Source organism: Panulirus ornatus, chromosome 1 (assembly GCF_036320965.1).
Source record: "Panulirus ornatus isolate Po-2019 chromosome 1, ASM3632096v1, whole genome shotgun sequence".
Classification (NCBI taxonomy): domain Eukaryota; kingdom Metazoa; phylum Arthropoda; class Malacostraca; order Decapoda; family Palinuridae; genus Panulirus; species Panulirus ornatus.
The window spans coordinates 24487349-24507979 of record NC_092224.1 but is presented as its reverse complement, the minus strand read 5'-3'; the positions used below and the strand labels follow the sequence as shown (position 1 = coordinate 24507979).

The window sequence follows — 20631 nt, the reverse complement described above, 5'->3', positions numbered from 1 at the left end:
CTCTCTTCCTACTCGTACACATGCCTTACATCCTTCGTAAGAACTTTTCACTGCTTCTAGCAACTTACCTCCCACACCATATACTCTTAAAACCTTTCACAAAGCATCTCTATCAATCCTATCATATGCCTTCTCCAGATCCATAAATGCTACATAGAAGTCCATCTGTTTTTCTAAGTTTTTCTCACATACATTCTTTGAAGCAAATACCTGATCCACACATCCTCTACCACTTCTGAAACCACTCTGTTCTTCTTCAATCTGATACTCCGTACATGCCTTTACCCTCTCAGTCAATACCCTCCCATATGATTTCCTAGGAATACTCAGCAAACTTATGCCTCTGTAATTTGAACACTCACCTTTATCCCCTTTGTACAATGGCACTATGAATGCATTCCACCAATCCGCAGGCTTTTCACTATGATCCATTCATGCATTGAATATCCTTACCGACCAATCATCAATTCAGTCATCACCTTTTTTTAATAAATTCCAATGCAATACCATACAAACTGTGCAGCTGTGCTGGCTTTCATCTTCTGCAAAGCTTTCTCTACCTCTTCTCTGTTTACCAAACAGTTCTCCCTGACCCCTCTCCCTTTATACAGCATCCTGACCAAAACACCTTATATCTGCCACTGTATCATCAAACACATTCAACAAACCTTCAAAATACTTACTCCATCTTCTTCTCACTTCATCACTACTTGTTATTACCTCCATTATCCCCCCTTCACCGATGTTCCCATTTGTTCTCTTATCTTACGCTCTTTATTTACCTCCTTCCAAAGCATCTTTTTATTCTCCCTAAAATTTAATGATACTCTCCCACCCCAACTCTCATTTGACCTCTTTTTCACCTCTTGCACCTTTCTCTTGACCTCCTGCCTTTTTCTTTTACATGTCTCCCAGTCTTTCGCACTACTTCCCTGCAGAAATTGTCCAAATGCCTCACTCTTCTCTTTCACTAACTGTCTTACTTCTTCATCCCACCACTTACTACCCTTTCTAATATGCCCACCTCCCACCTTTCTCATGCCACAAGCATCTTTTGCACAAGCTATCACTGCTTCCCTAAATACATCCCATTCCTCCCCCACTCCCCTTACATCATTTGCTCTTTATCTTTTGCCATTCTGCACTCAATCTCTCCTGGTACTTCCTCACACAAGTCTCCTTTCTAACCTAACTTACTCTCACCACTGTCTTCTCCCCATCAGCCTCTCTTCTTTTCTGAAAACCTCTACAAATCTTCACCTTTGTCTCCACAAGCTAATGATCAGACATCCCTCCAGTTGTACCTCTCAGCACATTGACATCCAAAAGTCTCTATTTCACACACCTATCAATTAACACGTAATCCAATAATGCTCTCTGGCCATCTCTCCTACTTACATACATATACTTATGTATATCTCTCTTTTTAAACCAGATATTCCCAATCGCCGGTCCTTTTTCAGCACACAAATCTACAAGCTCTTCACCATTTCTGTTTACAATACTGAACACCCCATGGACACCAATTATTCCCTTAACTGCCACATTACTTACCTTTGCAATCAAATCACACATCACTATAACCCGGGCTCGTGCATCGAAACTGCTAACACATTCACTCAGCTGCTCCCAAAACACTTGCCTCTCATGATCTTTCTTCTTATTCCCAGGTGCATATGCACCAATAATCACCCATCTCTCTCCATCCACTTTCAGTTTTACCCATATCAATCAAGAGTTCACTTTCTTACACTCTATCATATACCCCCACCACTCCTGTTTCAGGAGTAGTAATACTCCTTCCTTTGCTCTTGTCCTCTCACCAACCCCTGACTTTACTCCCAAAACATTTCCAAACCACTCTTCCCCTTTACCCTTGAGCTTCATTTCACTCAGAGCCAAAGCATCCAGGTTCCTTTCCTCAAACATACTACCTATCTTTCCTTTTTTCTCATCTTGGTTACATCCACACACATTTAGACATTCCAATCTGAGCTGTCGCTGTCTCCCGTGTTAGCAAGGTAGCACAAGGAAACAGACGAAAGAATGGCCCAACCCACCCACATAAATACGTATATACATGCATGTCCACACACGCAAATATACGTACCTATACATCTCAATGTATACTTATATATACACAGACAGACATATACATGTATACACATGTACATAATTCATACTTTCTGCCTTTATTCATTCCTATTAGGTGAAGAGAGTGGTGAGAGTAAGTGAGCTTGGGAAGGAGACTTGTGTGAGGAAGTAACAGGAGAGACTGAGTACAGAATGGAAAAAGGTGAGAGCAAAGGATGTAAGGGGAATGGGGGAGGAATGGGATGTATTTAGGGAAGCAGTGATGGCTTGTGCAAAAGATGCTTGTGGCATGAGAAGCATGGGAGGTGGGCAAATTAGAAACGGTAGTGAGTGGTGAGATGAAGAGGTAAGATTATTAGTGAAAGAGAAGAGAGAGGCATTTGGACGATTTTTGCAGGGAAATAATGAAAATGACTGGGAGATGTATAAAAGAAAAAGGGAGGAGGTCAAGAGAAAGGTGCAAGAGGTGAAAAAGAGAGCAAATGAGAGTTAGGGTGAGAGAGTATCATTAGATTTTAGGGAAGATAAAAAGATGTTTTGGGAGGAGGTAAATAAAGTACGTAAGACAAGGGAACAAATGGGAATTTCAATGAAGGGGGCTAATCGTGAGGTGATAACAAGTAGTGGTGATGTGAGGAGAAGGAGTGAGTATTTTGAAGGTTTGTTGAATGTGTTTGATGATAGAGTGGCAGATATAGGGTGTTTTGGTCGAGGTGTTGTGCATAGTGGGAGGGTTAGGAAAATGATTTGGTAAAGAGAGAAGAGGTAGTGAAGGCTTTGCGGAAGATGAAAGCCGGCAACGCGGCGGGTTTTGATGGTATTGCAGTGGAATTTATTAAAGAAGGGGATGACTCTATTGTTGACTGGTTGGTAAGGTTATTTAGCGTATGTATGACTCATGTTGAGGTGCCTGAGGATTGGCAGAATGCTTGCATAGTGCCATTGTACAAAGGCAAAGGGGATAAAAGTGAGTGCTCATATTACAGAGGTATAAGTTTGTTGAGTATTCCTGGTAAATTATATGGGAGGGTATTGATTGAGAGGGTGAAGGCATGTACAGAGCATCAGATTGGGGAAGAGCAGTGTGGTTTCAGAAGTGGTAGAGGATGTGTGGATCAGGTGTGTGCTTTGAAGAATGTATGTGAGAAATACTTAAAAAAGGAAATGGATTTGTATGTAGCATTTATGGATCTGGAGAAGGCATATGATAGAGCTGATAGAGATGCTCTGTGGAAGGTATTAAGAATATATGGTGTGGGAGGCAAGTTGTTAGAAGCAGTGAAAAGTTTTTATTGAGGATGTAAGGCATGTGTACGTGTAGGAAGAGAGGAAAGTGATTGGTTCTCAGTGAATGTAGGTTTGCAGCAGGGGTGTGTGATGTCTCCATGGTTGTTTAATTTGTTTGTGGATGGGGTTGTTAGGGAGGTGAATGCAAGAGTTTTGGAAAGAGGGGCAAGTATGCAGTCTGTTGTGGATGAGAGAGCCTGGGAAGTGAGTCAGTTGTTGTTCGCTGATGATACAGCGCTGGTGGCTGATTCATGTGAGAAACTGCAGGAGCTGGTGACTGAGTTTGGTAAAGTGTGTGAAAGAAGAAAGCTGAGAGTAAATGTGAATAAGAGCAAGGTTATTAGGTACAGTAGGGTTGAGGGACAAGTCATTTGGGAGGTAAGTTTGAATGGAGAAAAACTGGAGGAAGTGAATTGGAAGCGGAAGTGAATCAAGTGAATCATAAGGTGGGGGAGGGGTCGGAAGTTTTGGGAGCGTTGAAGAATGTGTGGAAGTCGAGAACATTATCTTGGAAAGCAAAAACGGGTATGTTTGAAGAATAGTGGTTCCAGCAATGTTATATGGTTGCGAGGTGTGGGGCTATGGATAGAGTTGTGCAGAGGAGGGTGGATCTGCTGGAAATGAGATGTTTGAGGACAATATGTGGTGTGAGGTGGTTTGATCGAGTAAGTAATAATAGGGTAAGAGAGATGTGTGGTAATAGAAAGAGTGTGGTTGAGAGAGCAGAAGAGGGTGTTTTGAAATGGTTTGGTCACATGGAGAGAATGAGTGAGGAAAGATTGACCAAGAGGATATATGTGTCAGAGGTGGAGGGAACGAGGAGAAGTGGGAGACCAAATTAGAGGTGGAAAGATGGAGTGAAAAAGATTTTGAGTGATCGAGGCCTGAACATGCAGGAGGGTGAAAGGCGTGCAAGGAATAGAGTGAATTAGAATGATGTGGTATACCGGGGTCGACGTGCTGTCAATGAATTGAATCAGGGCATGTGAAGCGTCTGGGGTAAACCATGGAAAGTTCTTTGGGGCCTGGATGTGGAAGGGGAGCTGTGCATTATTACATGAGTGTGAACGAATGTGTCCTTTGTTGTCTTTTCCTAGCGCTACCTTGCGCCCAAGCAGGGGGAAGGGGTTGTTATTTCATGTGTGGAGGGTGGCGATGGGAATGAATAAAGGCAGACAGTGTGAATTGTGTGCATGGGTATATATGTATGTGTCTATGTGTGTATATGTGTACATTGAGATGTATAGGTATGTATATTTGCGTGTGTGGACGTGTATGTATATACATTGTGTATGGGGGTGGGATGGGCCATCTCTTTCGTCTGTTTCCTTGCGCTACCTTGCAAATGCGGGAGACTGCAGCAAAAAAAAAAAAAAAAAAGTTTTTATCGAGGATGTAAGGCTTGTATATGGGTAGGAAGAGAGGAAAGTGATTGGTTCTCAGTGAATGTCAGTTTGCGGAAGTGGTGCGTGATGTCTCCATAGTTGTTTAATTTGTTTATCGATGGGGTTGTTAGGGAGGTGAATGCAAGAGTTTTGGAGAGAGGGGCAAAAATGCTGTCTGTTGTGGATGAGAGGGCTTGGGAAGTGAGTCAGTTGTTTTTCGGTGATGATATAGCACTGGTGGCTGAATCTGGTGAGATATTGCAGAAGTTGGTGAAAGAAGAAAGCTGAGAGTAATGTGAATAAGAGCAAGGTTATTAGGTACAGTCAATTGGGAGGTAAGTTTAATGGAGAAAAACTGGAGGAAGTGAAGTGTTTTAGGTATCTGGGAGTATTTTTGGCAGCTGACGGAACCATTGAAGCTGAAGTGGGTCATAGGTTTGGGCAGGGGGCTAAAGTTCTGGGAGCGTTGAAAAATGTGTGGAAGGTGAGAACATTATATCGGAAAGCAAAAATGGTTATGTTTGAAGGAATAGCGGTTCCAACAATGTTATATGGTTGCAAGGTGTGGGCTATAGATAGGGTTGTGCGGAGGGTGGACGTGTTGGAAATGAGATGTTTGAGGACAATATGTGGTGTGAAGTGGTTTGATCGAGTAAGTAATGAAAAGGTAAGAGAGATGTGTGGTAATAAAAAGAGTGTGTTTGAGAGAGCAGAAGAGGGTGTATTGAAATGGTTTGGTCACATGGAGAGAATGAGTCTGGAAAGATTGACCAAGAGGATATATGTGTCAGAGGTGGAGGGAACGAGGAGAAGTGGGAGACCAAATTGGAGGTGGAAGGATGGAGGGAAAAAGATTTTGAGCGATCAGGGCCTGAACATGCAGGAGGGTGAAAGGTGTGCAAGGAATAGAGTGAATTGAAATGATGTGGTATACTGGGATCGACGTGCTGTCATTGGATTGAACCAGGGCAGGTGAAGGGTCTGGGGTAAACCATGGAAAGTTTTGTGGGGCTAGGATGTGGAAAGGGAGCTGTGGTTACGGTGCATTATACATGACAACTAGAAACTGAGTGTGAACGAATGTGTCCTTTGTTGTCTTTTCCTAGTGCTACCTCGCACGCATGTGGGGGGAGGGGGTTGTCATTTCATGTGTGGCGGGGTGGTGACGGGAATGAATAAAGGCAGCAAGTATGAATTATGTACATGTGTATATATGTATATGTCTATGTATGTATATATATGTATATGTTGAAATGTATAGGTATGTATATTTGTGTGTGTGGACATGGATGTATATACATGTGTATGTGTGTGGGTTGGGCCATTCTTTTGTCTGTTTCCTTGCACTACCTCACTAGCACTGGAGACAGCGACAAAATATAATAAATGAAAAAATAAAAATATATGAATATATACACATAAATGCCCATACTTACACATATACATACATATACATATCAACATATGCACATAAACATGCATAACCATACACACACACAAGCATATACATATAAACCCATGTACATTTTCATGATTGCCTTCATCCATTTTTTTCATACATATTCATTATTTCCCACATTAGTGAGGTAGCATTAGGAACAGATTACTGACTGTAGAGGAAAAAAATCCTCATGTGGTCCCCTTCTCTGTTCCTTCTGGAAAAGTAAAAAAAACTGGAGGGAGGATTTCCATCCCTCCACTTCCACCCCTTTTAGTTGCTTTCTATGATACACAGGTAGTATGTGAGGAGTATTCATTCTCTCCTATCCCCAGGGATAATGTTCTTATATATGCTCATTTTTCCAAACCAAGTTTTCCCAATTACCAATCCTCTTTCAGCACAAGCTATTTCCCATTTTGATTTTGACTGGGTGTACCATGTTCCCCTAATTACACCTTCTCTTGCCACATCACCCACTTTTGCATTCAAATCCCCTAAGCTGTAAGATTCAATCCTTTGCATCAGAATTGCTCTAAAGCTCATTCAGCTCCCTCGTCCATCATGTGCCCTGTTGATGGAAGCTAGAAGTCCTTGAGCAGTTGCCACGGACGCTTATGATTTATTTGTGATTTACTTTCTCACCTCTGTATCTTGTTTGTTTTTGAAATAACTGGTGTGTCAGGTCTTCACCAGAATTTTTGTAATACCATTTCTACTGTAATGAGTTGGAGTGATGTGGTGTATGGAAGTCAGCATGCTGTCAAAGGGCTGGACTGAAGTATATAAAGCAATCAAGAGTAGTCTGTGGCTTTGGTTTTGAATGGTAGGCTTGGTTTTTAGTACATTATACATGACATCTATAGATTGAATGTATGCAAATGAAACCATTGTTTGTTTGATCCTGATAGCACCTTGTTTAGGTGAAAAGACAGTAAGATATGAAAAAAATATTTTTCTATATCCATAATGGAAGAATGGTAAGTAAATTATCCAAACTCACAGAAAAAGAAGACACAAAGATTGCAAGCCTTCATCTTACATTGTAGATGAAAGCTTAGTACTCATGTTTTCATTTCCTGTGAGTTTGGATAAGTGTATTCTCTTACATGGTTTTAGTGCTAGTTAGTATGGTTACTGTGCTCTTTCTATAGGGATTGTTTTATTATTTATAGTCCAAAGCAATATATGAATGAGATATGAAAGCATATATACCTTCATGTTGCACCAGTCTTTGCTTAGAAGCCTCGTGCATAGCAATTTTCTTCCTATTGCCAGATATCATGTAATTTGAATGAAAGTTATAGAATAAGAAGGATACTATCTTTTACTTTTGTAATTACAGCACTAAACTGCCTTACATTTGACTTCATTGGTACGTCTGTGGATGAGAGCAGTGATGACTTGGGAACAGTTCAGATTCCCACATCGTGGAGACCTGCCTTTCTTGACTTTTCCACGGTTCAGCTGTTCTTCGATCTTTATGCTTCTCTTCCAGCAACATTGTCCCCTATGGTAAGTTTGTATGATTTTATTCAAAGATTATAACTTAGTTAAGTCCTGTGAAATTTCATTCTCCAGAAAAGCTATGTTTTGATGTTCATATACATCAGCATCTGAGACAGTTACCATGTCTAGGACATGATATCAGTTTAGGTACAGATGACTGTTGTTTTGTGATGGAAGCTGTCCATCAGATTGCCTTTATCCTCTACTGATGACTAACTTCCTTAACCCCGCGTGTGCAGTGGCAGGTTTGTCGTGCCTTTCCTCCCTCAGTATGGCTTGAAAAGAAAAATGATTAAGACAGTGATTAGAGTACTTAGCTCGATCACAAAAATGTTGGACTGGTTTTGGTGCATTACATATGATAGCTAGAGAATGGATGTGAGTGAATGAGGCCTTTTATTAGTCTGTTCTTGGTGTTACCTCGCTCATGTGAGAAACAGTGAACAGGTTTGAAAGTAAAAGAAAGGTTTGGATGCATTTGGTTATCCTGCTACTGTAAGGCTTCAGTGGGGGAAAAATGTCTGCCAGTCAGCTCTGCCAGACTTATGAATATACTGTTACATTATTCTTGCTTTTGTTATATTTTTCATTGGCATATATCAGTGACTTAGCACATATCATTTAACACACATAACTCTTTTGCATGAAATTTATGAAATTTTCATGAAGATATCCAAGAAAATTTCCTGACTTTGTCTTTGCTGTTGTGACTGCATAGTGTTTTTTTTCTCCTGTTATGTGAAGATAACTAACCCCATAATCTCTACATTTTCTTTTATGTGGATGAAATGCTCACAGCATCTGGCAACTATTTGTCACAGTGCCAGCAAAAGTGGTGCATGAGTATTGCAAGATATGAAAAGAGGAACAAAGAAACCATGAAAATGATATATTTTTTTTCATTATACTTGATTGCCATTTCCCATGTCAGCGAGGTAGTGCCAGGAAACAGACTAAGAATGGCCCATCCACACATGTACACTTATATATACACATAAATGCCCTACATGCACATACAGTGAAAGCTTTGCAGAAGTTGGAGGCCAACAAGGTGGTGGGTTAGGATGGTATTGCAGTGGAACTTGTTAAAAAAGGGGGTAACTGTGTTGTTGATCGGTTAGTAAGGATATTGACTGTATATATGGTTCGTGGTGAAGTGCCTGAGGAATGGCGGAATGCATGCATAGTGCCATTGTACAAAGGCAAAGGGGAGAAAGGTGAATGTTCAAATTACAGAGGTATAAGTTTGTTGAGTATTCCCGGGAAACCATATGGGAGGGTATTGATTGAGAGGGTAAAGGCATGTATAGAGCATCAGACTGGGGAAGAGCAGTGTGGTTTCAGAAGTGGTAGAGGATGTGTGGATCAGGTGTTTGCTTTGAAGAATGTATGTGAGAAATATTTAGAAAAACAGATGGATTTGTATGTAGCATTAATGGATCTGGAGAATGCATATGATAGGGTTGATGGAGATGCTTTGTGGAAGGTATTAAGAGTATATGGTGTGGGAGGGAAGTTGCTAGAAGCAGTGAAAAGTTTTTACCAAGGATGTAAGGCATGTGTATGAGTAGGAAGAGAGGAAAGTGATTGGTTCCCAGTGAATGTCAGTTTGTGGCAGGGGTGCTTGATGTCTCCATGATTGTTTAATTTGTTTATGGATGGGGTGGTTAGGGAGGTGAATGCAAGAGTTTTGGAAAGAGGGGTAAGCATGCAGTCTGTTGTGGATGAGAGGGCTTAGGAAGCGAGTCAGTTATTATTTGCTGATGATACAGTGCTGGTGGATGATTCATGTGAGAAACTGCAGAAGTTGGTGTCTGAGTTTGGTAAAGTGTGTGAAAGAAGAAAGCTGAGAGTAAAAGTGAAGAAGAGCAAGGGTTGAGGGACAAGATAATTGGGATGTAAGTTTGAATGGAGAAAAACTGGAGAAGTGAAGTGTTTTAGATATCTGGGAGTGGACTTAGCAGCTGATGGAACTATGGAAGCAGAAGCGAGTCACAGGGTGGGGAGGGGGCGAAGGTTCTGTGAGCACTGAAGAATGTGTGGAAGGCAAGAACATTATCTCGTAGCGCAAAAATGGGTATGTTTGAAGTAATAGTGGTTCCAACAATGTTATATGGTTGCAAAGCATGGGCTGTAGGTAGGATTGTGTTAAGGAGGGTGGATGTGTTGGAAATGAAATGTGTGAGGACAATATGTGGTGTGAGGTGGTTCGATTGAGTAAGTAATGAAAGGGTAAGAGAGATGTGTGGTAATAAAAGGATTGTGGTTGAGAGAACAGAAGAGGGTGTATTGAAATGGTTTGGTCACATGAAGAGAATGAGTGATGAAAGATTGAGAAAGAGGATATATGTGTCAGAGGTAGAAGGAACGAGGAGAAGTGGGAGACCAAATTGGAGGTGGAATGAGTGAGTGAAAAAGATTTTGAGTGATTAGGGCCTGATTATACTGGAGGGTGAAAGGCGTGCAAGGAATAGAGTGAATTTGAACCATGTGGTATACTGGAGTCGACGTGCTGCCAGTTGATTGAAGCAGGGCATCTGAAGCGTCTGGGGTAAACCATGGAAAGTTTTATGGAGCCTGGATGTGGAAAGGAAGCTGTGGTTTTGGTGCATTACACATGACAGCTAGAGACTGAGTGTGAATGCATATGGCCTCTGTTGTCTTTTCCTAGTGCTACCTTGGGGGGATGCTATTTCATGTGTAGCGGGGTGGCAACAGGAATGGATGAATCCAGCAAGTATGAATATGTACATGTGTATATATGTTGGAAAGGATCACAATTTTGCGCGTGATCAAGTATGTTCCTATGAGTCCATGGGGAAAATGAAACATGATAAGTTCCCAAGTGTACTTTCATGTAATAATCACATCATCAGGGGAGATACAAGAAAGAAATATAAGTCAGCTGATATACAACAAAGAGATGTAGCTAGGACGCCATTTGGTAAACAAGTGATTGTTCAAGACAGACATTGAGCGTATCATAAACTTATTATGTAAACAAGAACGGGAATTGTTTACAAATTTTATCAACAATAAAGCTATCCAATTTGTATAGACCTTCACTAATATTAAGTTTATAATTCCTTGTGTATTTAATGATAGAAAATTCAGTGATATTTCTTGTGGTACTGGTGGAGTTAGAGTTAATAACTGAGATGGCATTACTCCAGTTAGTACAATGATCATAGTCTTTAACGTGATTAAACAAGGCATTTGATTCTTTTCTTGAGCTTATACTATATTTATGTTGCTTAAGTCTAACAGAAACATCCTTACCCATCTGCCCAACGTAAAACTTATCACAATTTCTACATGGCACTTTATAGATGCATCCAGGAGAATTTTCTGGTAGGTTCCTGATTAAGATATTCTTTACAGTAGTGTTGTTGCTGAAGGCAACATTTATTTGCATTAAAGGACTTAAGCATCTTGGGAAGTAAAGTAAAATTATTGTTAAAAGGGAGAACTAAAAGATTCTTGGTGTCAATGGGAGGTTTGGGTTCAACTCTATAAAATGATTACTGACATAAGGGATTTATCAATGGAAGATCTTGGGTACTTTGACTTAGATCCAATAGAATATATCTTCTCAAACTCATCATCAATAAACTCTGGACTTGAAATATGTAATGCCCTAAGGAACATAGATTGAAATGATGTTAATTTAACTGTCATGTTGAGATGAGTAATAATGGATATATGAGCATATATTGATAGGTTTTCTTAAAATGCTAAACTTAAACTTTTTTCCTTTCCTATGGATCATGCAATCTTGGGCAGATGGGTAAGGATCTTTTTGTTAGACTTAAGCAACAGGGCTAGAATCAAATGCCTTGTTTGATCACATTAAAAACTATGATCATTGTGTTGACTGGAGTAATGCCATCTCAGTTATTATCTCTAACTCTGCCGGTACCACGAGAAATATCATTGAATCTTCTATTCTTAAATACTCAAAGAATTATAACCTTAATATTAGTGAAGGTATATGTAGATTGGATAGCTTTATTGTTGATAAAATTTGTAAACAATTCCCCTTCTTGTCCACATAATAAGTTTATGATACGCTCGTTGTCTGTTTTGGACAATCACTTGTTTACCAAATGGTGTCCTAGCTATGTCTCTTCATTGTATATCAACTGACTTATATTTCTTTCTTGTATCTCCCCTGATGATGTGATTATTACACGAAAGTGCACTTCGGAACTTATCGTATTTCATCTTCCCTGTGGACTCATAGGAATAAGTGTATATATGTATATGTCTGTGTATGTGTATGTATGTATACATTGAAATACATAGGTATATATATGTGCGTGTGTGGGCATGTATGTATATACATGTGTATGTGGGTGGGTTGGGCCATTCTTTTGTCTGTTTCCTTGGGCTACCTCACTAATGCAGGAGACAGCAATTGAGTATGATAAAAAGATATATATACATACCCATATATCTATATATACACTTACACAGACATTTACATATATACGCAGACATTTACATATATACACATGTACATGCTCATACTTGCTTGCCTTCATCCATTCCTGGTGCTAACCCACCCCACTGGAAACAGCATCACTACCCTCTTGCTTCAGAGAGGTAGCACTAAGAAAATACAAAATGGCCACATTCATTTACACTGAGTCTTTAGCTGTCATGTGTAATGCACCGTAACCACAGCTCCCTATCCACCCTCATCCAGGCCCCATAGACCTTTCCATGGTTTACCCCAGATGGTTCACATGCCCTGGTTCAGTCCATTGACAGCATTTCGACCCTGGTATACCACATTGTTCCAATTCACTCTATTCCTTGCATGCCTTTCACCCTCCTCTATGTTCAGGCCCCGATTGCTCAAAATCTTTTCACTCCATCTTTCCTCCTCCAATTTGGTCTCCTGCTTCTCCTTGTTCCCCCACCTTTGGCATATATATCCTCTTTGTCAATCTTTCCTTACTCATTTTCTCCATATGTCCAAACCATTTCAACACACCCTCTTCTGCTCTCTCAACCATGCTATTTTTATTTCCACACATCTCTCTTATTCTTTCATTACTTATGCAATCAAACCACCTTACACCGTATATTGTCCTCATACATTTCATTTCCAACACATCCACCCTCTTCAGTACAACCCTATCTATAGCCCATGCCTCACAACCACATAACATTGTTGAAAGTACTATTCCTTGAAGCATACCCATTTTTGCTCTCCAAGATAAGGTTTTCTCCTTCCAGACATTCCTAATTGCTCCCAGAACCTTTGCCCCCTCCCCCACCCTGTGACTCACTTCCTCTTCCATGGTTCCATTTGGTGCTAAGTCCACTCCTAGATATCTAAAACACTTCACTTCCTCCAGTTTTTCTCCATTCAAACTTACATCCCAATTAACGTGTCCCTCAACCCTTCTGAATCTAATAATATTGTGGAAAATATTTTCCTCAGGCATTTCATTTCCAATATGTTCATCATCTTCCATTCTTATGCATTCAGGGCCCATGATTCACATCTATACAACACTGTCAAGATTTGAATGGCAGCTGTCATCATTCAGTGTTCTTTATGATATGGTACTAAATATTATGTGATCTTTCAAGTTTCCATGCTTGTCTTTAGATTGCTGGCTTATTTATGGTATTGTCATTAGCATAATGTAATTTAAGGTTATGTTTGAAAATATATTAGTCATGGCAGTGTTGTTTAGATGTGAATTTTGGGCCCTGAATTCAAAAGAATGGAAGAGTATGGACACATTAGAAATGAAATGCCGTAGGACAACATTTTCCTCAACATTGTTTTCAAAGTTTCTTTGTTCCTCTTTTTTTTATCCAGCTAGACTTGCTCCATTCTCTTTTATACCTTGCATATGTTAATTGGCTAGAGTTCTGTCCATATCTTCATCTCTGCACATCTTAGCTCCTTTGCTCTGTGACATCTTTTATTAAATCATTCCTTTTTCTTTGTTACCATTCCCTCTGTATTTGAGGCTTTAGGTACCCATGCTTCTACTCCTTCAGTGTAAATTTCACAGAATTCTTCAACACAGCACCCTGGTTCCTGGCTATTGAATTCAATTTCCCAATCTGCATTACCATAGAAATGATTGAGGTTTGCATAGTTTCCAAAATTATTTATTTGTTATACTAATACTTGGCCGCTGTTTCCCATGCCAGTGAGATTGCTCCAGGAAACAGACGAAGAAAGACCCATCTACTCATATACACATACTTTTATACATATGCTCTGATACATACACGTACACATACATACATATACACATCAACATTTATATACGTATACATGCACATACACAGCCATATTCATATATATACAGGTATATATTCATACTCACTTGCCTTCATCCATTCCCAGCGCCACTTCGCCCCACAGGAAACAGCATTACCACCACCTGCGTCAGCGAGGTGGCAACAGGAAAACAGACAAAAAAAGCCAAATTCGTTCACACTCAGTTTCTAGCTGTCATGTCTAATGCACTGAAACCGCAACTCCCTATCCACTTCCAAGTCTCATAGACCTTTTCAGTGTTTACCCTAGATGCTTCACATGCCCTGGTTCAGTCCATATTTTTTATTATACTTGATCGCCATTTCCTGTGTCAGTGAGGTAGCACCAGGAAACAGACGAAGAATGACCCATCCACTCATATACACATATGTACATAAACGCCCATACACATAAATATACGCTCACATACATATACTTATCAACATATACATTTCACACATATACACATGTACATATTCATACTTGCTTGCCTCCAATCCATTCCTGGTGCTACTGCACCTGACAGGAAACAGCATTGCTCTCTCCCGCTTCAGCGAGTTAGTGCCAGGATTAACAGATGAGTTGAATGTGTATCAACTGTGCACCCAGGATTTGAACCTATGCAATCTACCCCGGATGGTCCGTGAATGCATCACAGTTAGGAATGCTAAACCAAGTGTTACACTGTTAACAATGAGCAGTTCTTTGAAAGATTTAAAGGAAGAGTGACCAAATGTTATAGCAAGAAATTAAACAAGAAACTTCTTGAAAAGGTACAAATGAAATACCTCTGTGAATGAGATGAATAAGCTGAGTGATGAAAATATGAATGCAAACATTGTGGAGAAACTTATGAAATTGTATGATTTTGAAAAGGATGTGGATGTGGAACTCCCTTACCTTGATATTGAAATACATGATTACTTATTCCATTTGTGTCATACCTAGATACCTGTAGTTTAGAGTCTCTTTTTCAAGTTGTCTTTTTTTTAAGGCCTATACATTAGGTTGGCTTGCACAGCAACATAACATATATTGTATGATGAAAGTTAAAATTAAGTTGTTCAATGATATTATTGTGTAAAAAGATACTTTCTTTTTCTTTTCAGACATTATCATGTTTGGTCCAGATAGCCTCTGTGAGGCGAACGCTTTTTAGCAATGAGGAACGAGCAAAGTTTCTCTCTCAACTAGTCAATGGAGTTAGGAATATTTTACAAAATCCACAGGTTAGTCCAATGAGGTATATTTTACTTTTTACCCATAGGAAAATTGCATGCAGCATTACTGAATAGTTATGTCCCTTTGCTTGGATAATCAATTTTTTCATGTTTTTCAATATACTTTTTTTTACATATGCATTATTTCGTTATTTTCATTTTACGTACATGTATATATATGCTTATGTCTCTGTATGTATATGTATGTATACATTGAAATGTATAGGTATGTGTGTGTGTGGGCGTTTATTTATATACATGTGTATGTGGGTTGGTTGGGCCATTCTTTCGTCTGTTTCCTTGTGCTACCTCGCTAACACGGGAGATGGCGATTAAGTGTAATAGATAAATATTTTCCTTTTATAATTTGATGTATTACTTAATTTTGTATAAGTTGATATTCTCAGATGTGGCAGTATAATCACATTGCACCACATATTGATGCATTCTAACCAGTGCATATGCTAGCCACAAAGCATTATTTTGTGATTTACTTTTTCCACTAAAGTGGTGTTTGTTAAAGTTTTATATTATTCCTAGATCTTCTGACATATTTGCATTCATAAAGATGGGCAAAGAAAGAATATGATATGGTTGTTTTTTTGTTTTGATATAATAATATTAGTATTTTTATTGTTTAGTTTTGTAATGTACATACTTGGTGTTGCTGTACTCCTTGTGCCTGGGGTTAGATTGCCTGTGGAAGTTCCCTTTAGTGAAGCTGTATCATTTCCCTGCTACTGAATGTAGTGGAGATGCAGGAACCCTGAGACCTCTTTGTGAAAGGGAGCTTAGGGTGTGATGATAATGTACTTTATAGAATATGGTTTCCTTATCATGTTGTCTTTTAGCTAAATTACCCATTTCATTTACCCATTAATTGCTATGTGCTGTTTATAGCATGGAATGCCTTTAGCAATTTACTATGAGTGTGCCAAATATGGTCTGGGGCATTTAGCAATCCTGGATGTTGGTAATTGGTGAGGAATGAATCAATAAGGAATGTCTTGACAACTTTGAGAATGTTTCTACATTCTTTGCAGAAAATTGCTAACTGGCTGTTCAGTAACGATCAACATGCCATCGAGGATATTACGTAATTTTTGCATTGTCTAAGCAATAAAGAATGTTTATGTAGATAATTTACATAGATTTATGTATATATATGAATGTGAATTTATCCATGGGGACAGGGGAGAAAGAATACTGCTTATGTATTCCCTGCATACTAGGCGACTAGAGGGGTGGGAGTGGGTGGCTGGAAATCCTCCCTTCCTGTATTACTTTCCAAAAGAAGGAACAAAGCACGGAGTCAGGTGAGGAATTTTCCATCTAAGGCTCTGTCATCTGTTCTTGACATTTCCTCACTCTTGTGGTAAATGGCACTCGTATGGAAAAAAAGAATAATAGAACATATACTGTTTGAAATTCTAAAGTAATTGCATATTATGGTGTGTACATATTATGCAGCAAGGCAGCGGGTTTGGATGGTATTGCAGTGGAATTTATTAAAAAAGGGGGTGACTGTATTGTTGACTGGTTGGTAAGGTTATTTAATGTATGTATGACTCATGGTGAGGTGCCTGAGGATTGGCGGAATGCGTGCATAGTGCCATTGTACAAAGGCAAAGGGGATAAGAGTGAGTGCTCAAATTACAGAGGTATAAGTTTGTTGAGTATTCCTGGTAAATTATATGGGAGGGTATTGATTGAGAGGGTGAAGGCATGTACAGAGCATCAGATTGGGGAAGAGCAGTGTGGTTTCAGAAGTGGTAGAGGATGTGTGGATCAGGTGTTTGCTTTGAAGAATGTATGTGAGAAATACTTAGAAAAGCAAATGGATTTGTATGTAGCATTTATGGATCTGGAGAAGGCATATGATAGAGTTGATAGAGATGCTCTGTGGAAGGTATTAAGAATATATGGTGTGGGAGGCAAGTTGTTAGAAGCAGTGAAAAGTTTTTATTGAGGATGTAAGGCATGTGTACGTGTAGGAAGAGAGGAAAGTGATTGGTTCTCAGTGAATGTAGGTTTGCGGCAGGGGTGTGTGATGTCTCCATGGTTGTTTAATTTGTTTATGGATGGGGTTGTTAGGGAGGTGAATGCAAGAGTTTTGGAAAGAGGGGCAAGTATGAAGTCTGTTGGGGATGAGAGAGCTTGGGAAGTGAGTCAGTTGTTGTTCGCTGGTGATACAGCGCTGGTGGCTGATTCATGTGAGAAACTGCAGAAGCTGGTGACTGAGTTTGGTAAAGTGTGTGAAAGAAGAAAGTTAAGAGTAAATGTGAATAAGAGCAAGGTTATTAGGTACAGTAGGGTTGAGGGTCAAGTCAATTGGGAGGTGAGTTTGAATGGAGAAAAACTGGAGGAAGTGAAGTGTTTTAGATATCTGGGAGTGGATCTGGCAGCGGATGGAACCATGGAAGCGGAAGTGGATCATAGGGTGGGGGAGGGGGCGAAAATTCTGGGGGCCTTGAAGAATGTGTGGAAGTCGAGAACATTATCTCGGAAAGCAAAAATGGGTATGTTTGAAGGAATAGTGGTTCCAACAATGTTGTATGGTTGCGAGGCGTGGGCTATGGATAGAGTTGTGCGCAGGAGGATGGATGTGCTGGAAATGAGATGTTTGAGGACAATGTGTGGTGTGAGGTGGTTTGATCGAGTAAGTAACGTAAGGGTAAGAGAGATGTGTGGAAATAAAAAGAGCATGGTTGAGAGAGCAGAAGAGGGTGTTTTGAAATGGTTTGGGCACATGGAGAGAATGAGTGAGGAAAGATTGACCAAGAGGATATATGTGTCGGAGGTGGAGGGAACGAGGAGAAGAGGGAGACCAAATTGGAGGTGGAAAGATGGAGTGAAAAAGATTTTGTGTGATCGGGGCCTGAACATGCAGGAGGGTGAAAGGAGGGCAAAGAATTGAGTGAATTGGAGTGATGTGGTATACCGGGGTTGACATACTGTCAGTGGATTGAATCAAGGCATGTGTATGGGGGTCGACGTGGTGTCAATGGATTGAACCAGGGCATGTGAAGCGTCTGTGGTATACCATGGAAAGTTTTGTGGGGCCTGGATGTGGAAAGGGAGTTGTGGTTTTGGTGCATTATACATGACAGCTAGAGACTGAGTGTGAATGAATGTGGCCTTTGGTGTCTTTTCTTAGCACTATCTCATGTGCATGCTTTGGTAGGGGGTTGTCATTTCATGTGTAGCGGGGTGGCAACGGGAATGAATAAGGGCAGACTATGAATTATGTACATGTGTATATATGTATATGTCTGTGTGTGTGTATATATATGTATACGTTGAGATGTATAGGTATGTATATGTCCGTGTGTTGACGTGTATGTGGGTGGGTTGGGCCATTCTTTCATCTGTTTCCTTGAGCTACCTCGCTAACGCAGGAGACAGCAACAAAGTATAATAAATAAATATAAATATTTATGATGGGTGATTTGAATGCAAAGGTGAATAATGTGGCAGTTGAAGGAATAATTGGTATACATGGGGTGTTCAGTGTTGTAAATGGAAATGGTGAAGAGCTTGTAGATTTATGTGCTGAAAAAGGACTGGTGATTGGGAATACCTGGTTTGAAAAGAGAGATATACATAAGTATACGTATGTAAGTAGGAGAGATTGCCAGAGAGCGTTATTGGACTACGTGTTAATTGATAGGTGCGCGAAAGAGAGACTTTTGGATGTTAATGTGGTGAGAGGTGCAACTGAAGGGATGTCTGATCATTATCATGTGGAGGCTAAGGTGAAGATTTGTAGGGGTTTTCAGAAAAGAAGAGAGAATGTTGGGGTGAAGAGAATGGTGAGAGTAAGTGAGCTTGGGAAGGAGACTTGTGTGAGGAAGTACCAGGAGAGACTGAGTACAGAATGGAAAAAGGTGAGAACAAAGGAGGTAAGGGGAGTGGGGGAGGAATGGGATGTATTTAGGGAATCAGTGATGGCTTGCGCAAAAGATGCTTGTGGCATGAGAAACGTGGATGGTGGACAGATTAAAAAGGGTAGTGAGTGTTGAGATGAAGAAGTAAGATTATTAGTGAAAGAGAAGAGAGAGGCCTTTGGACGATTTTTGTAGGGAAATAATGCAAATGAGTGGGAGATGTATAAAAGAGAGAGGCAGGAGGTCAAGAGAAAGGTGCAAGAGGTGAAAAAGAGGGCGAATGAGAGTTGGGGTGAGAGATTATCATTAAATTTTAGGGAGAATAAAAAGATGGTTTGGAAGGAGGTAAGTAAAGTGCATAAGACAAGGGAACAAATGGGAACTTCAGTGAAGGGGGCTAATGGGGAGCTGATAACAAGTAGTGGTGATGTAAGAAGGAGATGGAGTGAGTATTTTGAAGGTTTGTTGAATGTGTTTGACGATACAGTGGCAGATATAGGGTGTTTAGGTCGAGGTGGTTTGCAAAGTGAGAGGGTTAGGGAAAATGATTTGGTAAACAGAGAAGAGGTAGTAAAGGCTTTGCGGAAGATGAAAGCCGGCAAGGCAACAGGTTTGGATGGTATTGCTGTGCAATTTATTAAGAAAGGGGGTGACTGTATTGTTGACTGGTTGGTAAGGTTATTTAATGTCTGTATGACTCATGGTGAGGTGCCTGAGGATTGGCGGAATGCTTGCATAGTGCCATTGTACAAAGGCAAAGGGGATAAGAGTGAGTGCTCAAATTACAGAGGTATAAGTTTGTTGAGTATTCCTGGTATAAGTTTGTTGAGTATTCCTGGTAAATTATATGAGAGAGTATTGATTGAGAGGGTGAAGGCATGTACTGAGCATCAGATTGGGGAAGAGCAGTGTGGTTTCATAAGTGGTAGAGGATGTGTGGATCAGGTGTTTGCTTTGAAGAATGTATGTGAGAAATACTTAAAAAAGCAAATGGATTTGTATGTAGCATTTATGGATCTGGAGAGGGCATATGATAGAGTTGATAGAGATGCTCTGTGGAAGGTATTAAGAATATATGGTGTGGGAGGCAAGCTGTTAGAAGCAGTGAAAAGTTTTTATTGAGGATGTAAGGCATGTGTACGTGTAGGAAGAGAGGAAAGTGATTGGTTGTCAGTGAATGTAGGTTTGCGGCAGGGGTGTGTGATGTCTCCATGGTTGTTTAATTTGTTTGTGGATGGGGTTGTTAGGGAGGTGAATGCAAGAGTTTTGGAAAGAGGGGCAAGTATGCAGTCTGTTGTGAATGAGAGAGCCTGGAAAGTGAGTCAGTTGTTGTTCGCTGATGATACAGCACTGGTGGCTGATTCATGTGAGAAACTGCAGAAGCTGGTGACTGAGTTTGGTAAAGTGTGTGAAAGAAGAAAGTTAAGAGTAAATGTGAATAAGAGCAAGGTCATTAGGTACAGTAGGGTTGAGGGTCAAGCCAGTTGGGAGATAAGTTTGAATGGAGAAAAACTGGAGG

At 40.1% G+C, this 20631-nt stretch overlaps 1 protein-coding gene across 1 annotated transcript in view; it reads left to right on the top strand.

Moving 5' to 3' along the window:
- The window catches only part of Ranbp16 (Ran-binding protein 16), a 334729-nt gene that overhangs the window by 41619 nt on the left and 272479 nt on the right, over positions 1-20631 (top strand). The window contains exons 5-6 of the mRNA XM_071690784.1: positions 7550-7719; positions 15115-15234. Coding sequence (XP_071546885.1) covers positions 7550-7719; positions 15115-15234 — 290 coding nt within the window. The remainder of the gene's footprint in view (positions 1-7549; positions 7720-15114; positions 15235-20631) is intronic.